This window comes from Lucilia sericata, unplaced genomic scaffold, assembly GCF_015586225.1.
Source record: "Lucilia sericata isolate MDLA Ls3-8-SP2 unplaced genomic scaffold, ASM1558622v1 Contig001316F_arrow, whole genome shotgun sequence".
Lineage (NCBI taxonomy): Eukaryota > Metazoa > Arthropoda > Insecta > Diptera > Calliphoridae > Lucilia > Lucilia sericata.
The window spans coordinates 64,381-69,601 of NW_023995262.1; the positions used below are offsets into that span (position 1 = coordinate 64,381).

At 27.0% G+C, this 5,221-nt stretch overlaps 1 protein-coding gene across 1 annotated transcript; it reads right to left on the reverse strand.

Annotated features, from left to right (window-relative positions):
• Positions 1–870: 870 nt before the first annotated feature.
• LOC119610939 (frizzled-like) lies at positions 871–1,982 on the reverse strand (the record flags this gene model as incomplete). Its single annotated transcript, XM_037966362.1, has 1 exon — positions 871–1,982. A coding segment is annotated over one exon (530 nt), but the record flags the coding sequence as incomplete, so codon positions are not given.
• Between the last annotated feature and the right edge of the window lie 3,239 nt (positions 1,983–5,221).

A 5,221-nucleotide genomic window follows, 5' to 3' on the forward strand; every position in this document is an offset into this window, starting at 1 on the left:
AGAACTAGAACAGAACTAGAACAGAACTAGAAACAGAACTAGAACAGAACTAGAACTAGAACAGAACTAGAACAGAACTAGAACAGAACTAGAACTGAAACTAGAACTGAACTAGAACTGAACTAGAACTGAACTAGAACTGAACTAGAACTGAACTAGAACTGAACTAGAACTGACTAGAACTGAACTAGAACTGAACTAGAACTGAACTAGAACATGAACTAGAACAGAACTAGACAGAAGTAGAACTGAACTAGAACTGAACTAGAACTGAACTGAACTAGAACTGAACTAGAACTGAACTAGAACAGAACTAGAACAGAACTAGAACAGAACTAGAACATAACTAGAACAGAACTAGAACAGAACTAGAACAGAACTAGAACAGAACTAGAACAGAACTGGAACAGAACTAGAACAGAACTAAAACTGAACTAGAACTGAACTAGAACAGAATTAGTACAGAATTAGATTTTTTACATAATTTGTGCTTTTTGCTTCTATTGTTCACTTTTAAAATCCTTTTCTCTTTTTTTATAGTAAATATAATTTAAATAAAAATTATTATTTATACAAAATTTAGTTTTCTTAACAATTTCTTAAAAACTAAAGCTTAACAAATTAAAATAGATGTTTGTTGGTTTTTTTTGTTGATACTAAAATTACTTAAAAATTAAATGAAATTAAAGTTTTAACGATTTTTTGTATTATTATTGTTTATTTTAGTTAATTTTTTTTAGCACATGGAGGAAGGACTTGGTGTTACAGACTTTAAAAATGGAAACAAAAGAAAAAATTGAACTTAAATTAAAAAATTAAAAAGAAAAGCAAGATTTTCTTGAAAAGAAAATTTCTTTAAAATGTAATGAGAGTTTTAGTTTATGTTTGTTTTAAAACTATTTGTATTCAACTTATAATGTAGGGCACATGTAAAGCTTTTTTACTCATGATGATAAATTTAAAAAATAAAATAAATTTAAAAACAATTAAGCAAATATATTTTGTTTAACTTAAAATTATAGTTAAATAATATTACAAAATAATAAAAGGGTTTGGCAAAAGGTGGAGTATCTCAGTAATATTTTGTCAATTTTCAAAACCTTTTACTAATGATAATCTAACACCCTTTTTTGAATACTAAATTTTGGTTGTTTTCCACTCAAAGCTTAAGAGTGTTTGTTTAAAGTTTATACACTTTAAACCTATATTATTACTAGATCATTTTATTTTTTAACTTTTAACGAAAAAAAAATAATATTTTGAGCACTCAATTGCTTTGTGGTCACATTTTGTTATTTTAATTTTATAATTTTTGTCAATTATTTTTTTTATACAATTATTATAAACACATCACTTAACTTATTTTTAATAGTTTTTCTTTTGTTCTTGTCATACTTTCACATTTATAATTTTTAAAATTTCTTTTCAAATTTGCTGCAGCTTAAAACTAACTTACACATATGCCTGCCCTCGAGTTCTCGTCTCTTTACCCTGCAGTCTCTCCACAAAGTTACGCCAACTCACCACCGTCTTACTCGAATACAGCCACACACTTGAGGTAACACCCACTAGCATTGAACACAAATATTTGACCATATAAATCTGGAAAATAGGCCTTGACTCAGAACCATCTGGTCGTGGCAGGGGGCAAGGTATTGAGAAAGGTTTACAGATATCGCGATGCCATTGTATCATCCATTCATCGAAGTTATAGTATTCATAGAATAAGCATCCCAAATAGCCTAGAGCGGGTAAGATGAAGAGACCCGAAAAGAAACCTATACGCATCATTAAGCGTTCTAATTTATCAGTACGTTTGCCATCGGTCTTCATGACGGTGCGTATGCGAAAGAGTGAGACGAAACCAGCTAAAAGGAAGAGAGCTCCAATTGACAGATATATACACAAAGGTATGATGAGAAAAACACCCAGGGAATGGGTGTCTAATTGACCCACAAAACACACTCCGGAAAGAATGTCACCTGAAAGAGAGAGAATAATACAAAAATTAACAATAAATTTAAACAATTTTGAGAACTAATAAAAAAAGAAAGCTTTCAAAGGCCGACCTAAAAAGCTTTTATTACATAAAGTTCAATAATCATTTTAATAGAAAAAATCTTTACTAATATTTTTTTAAATGAAAAATAACTTATAAAAGAGAAAGCTCCCAAAAATCTTTAATAGAAGATGATTCGAAAAGCTTTTCATACAAAAGCTCTGAAAAGTTTTAGTATTATACATTATTAATAATTTTTCTAATACGAAAAGCTGCGGAAAAAAGGAGAATGTTCTCAAAAGCTTTTATTACAAAAAGCTCTACAATGATTTTTATAGGAAATATCTGTAATGGTGTTTTGTAATAAGAAAAGCTTTAATAGAATATTAACAAAAAATCTTTTAATATGAAAAATCTTTAATAAGTTTTTAAATAAAAAAAGCTTTTAAAAGAGAAAGCTCTCAAAAGCATTTTTTAAAAAATACTCTTCAATGACTTAAACACAAAATGAGAAAAGCTTATAAAAAAAGCTCTCAAGAGCTTTTAAAAGAAGACACTCTAATAAACTTTTAATACAAAAAGCTCTTTTAGGTTTTTTTTTACTTTTATACAAAGCATTATATTAAAAAAGCTCCACAAAGATTTTTATTATAAAAGCTTCGACAAAATTTTTTGATAAAAAGCTCTAAAACTGAATTTTTTTTGTTAGAAAACTCTACAAGCTTTTTTAATCAAAATGTTGTATAAAGCATTGTATACAAAAAGCTCTACAAAAATAATGTTTTTATGAAAAAAAGCTCTACAAAGACTTTTATTAAAAAAAGCTCTGCGAAGATTTTATTTGAGAAGCTCTACAAAGATTGTTATTAAAAAAGCTCTGCAAAAATTGTATCAGTAAGATCTTCAAAAGATTTTTATTAAACTGTTATATAAAGAATTAAGTGCAAAAGCTCTACGAAGCTTTTTAATTAAAAAGCTCCACAAAGCTTGTTATTTAAAAAGCTCTAAAAAGCTTTTTAATAAAAAGCTGTACAGAGCTTTCTATAAATAAGCTCTACAAAACTTTTAATTTAAAATGCTCTACAAAGCTTTTTATTAAAAAGCTGTACAAAGCTTTTTATGAAAAAATCTGTTAAACTTTTAAAAAGCTTCTTTAAGAATAATTTAATTTTTTTCACTTGAAACGCTTTTTTAAACAATGATTCTTATTAAAAAGATTTTTATTAAAGCTGTTTACTTGTTTATTAACCATTATTTTTATTAAAAAAGCTTAAAATAAGCTTTAACAATTTAAGAAAATAAAACTTTAAAAAGCTTTTAAGACAACTTAAAACAAAAAAAAATTATAATAAAAAAACATCAACAAATTTTAAAGCTTTAAAAAGATATTTTATTGATGAAATTTTTAAAAGCTTTTAATAAAAAAACTGAAAAAACTTTTCTAAAATTTTTATCAGAAAAGGTTTAAAAACATTTTTATTAAAAAACCTGTAAAAAGCTTTATATTAAAGCTTTTTATTAAAAAACTTAAAAAAGTTTTTTTATTAAAAAAGTTTAAACATTTTAAAAGGGTTTTGTCAAAAAAGCTTTAAAAACTTTTTTGCTAAAAAGCTCTTACAGTCTAATGAGCTTTTCTGTTAAAAAAAAACTTTGAAAAGCTTTAATAAACTTTTTTTAAATAGTTCTAAAAAGCATTACTTATTACTTTTTCTTTAAAAACTTGTTTTATACAGCTCTTATAAGTAAAAATTAGTATGGTTTTTGTAACAATTTGGTCAAGTCTTATTACAACTTTATGTTGTTGTTTATTTTTACCAAAAAACCAGTAGCTAAACATTTAGTTTATATAACATTTCTGGAAATTTTTTAAAATTCCTAGAAAAAAAAACTAAACACACAAAACTATTAAATAATAAACGAAAAACATTTGTCTTTAGATTTCAAGTGTAATATGTATCTGCGGCAACATTATTATCAAGTTTAAAAGATCTTTTTATCTAGAAAATTTTAAACTCTTCATTAACCATGACAATTGCAGAAACAGAAAATTATGTTTATTAACAAACACACGAAAACCAGTTCAAAAGAAAAATGAAAAAAAAAACACAAACAATTGTAACAAGACTTAGAGGGAAAGACAGACGCAAGGAGGTAGATTAAACTACAAACAAAATACTTAAATAATGGCTTAATTTACTCTTAAAAGTAATAAAATCTAAGAAGAAACTTTTAAAAGTAATAAAAACAAACACAACGCTGATTATGCTGTAAAAGAAATAGGCAGGGAAATGATGATCGTTAAGTTATTTCACTGAGACACTTTGCCACAATTAAGCGGTTTTCAGCGGGTTTTTACTAAAGATAGATGAGGGGGTAGTTGCGCGTGGTTAAGATGTTTTGTTATGTATATTTGTGATCTATAATAAAACATTTTTATTATATAATTATTTTATCTACATGTGAGCTTAATAAACAACAGTTTTCTGTCGAAGACATAAAACTGTCATTTGTTTTTGAGAAAGAGTTTATAAATAAAAGTGACATCAGATCTGTTGAAATAAATTAGTTTTAATTAAATGTCAATAATTTAAGATGGAAATGAAAACTCTAGAGCACAGGCATGGACAATTTAGACTATAGACTAGACTATAGACTAGACTATAGACCAGACTATAGACTAGACTATAGACTAGACTATAGCCCAGACTATAGACTAGAGTCTAGACTAGACTATAGACTAGACTAGACTAGACTAGACTAGACTAGACTATAGACTAGACTATAGACTAGACTATAGACTAGACTATAGACTAGACTAGACTAGACTATAGACTAGACTATAGACTAGACTATAGACTAGCCTATGGACTAGACTATAGACTAGACTATAGACTAGCCTATGGACTAGACTATAGACTAGACTATAGACTAGACTATGGACTAGACTATAGACTAGACTATAGCCTAGACTATAGACTAGACTATAGACTATAGACTAGACTATAGACTAGACTATAGACTATAGACTAGACTATAGACTAGACTATAGACTAGACTATAGACTAGACTATAGACTAGACTATAGACTAGACTATAGACTAGACTATAGACTAGACTATAGACTAGACTATAGACTAGACTATAGACTAGACTATAGACTAGACTATAGACTAGACTATAGACTAGACTATAGACTAGACTATAGACTAGTCTATAGACTAG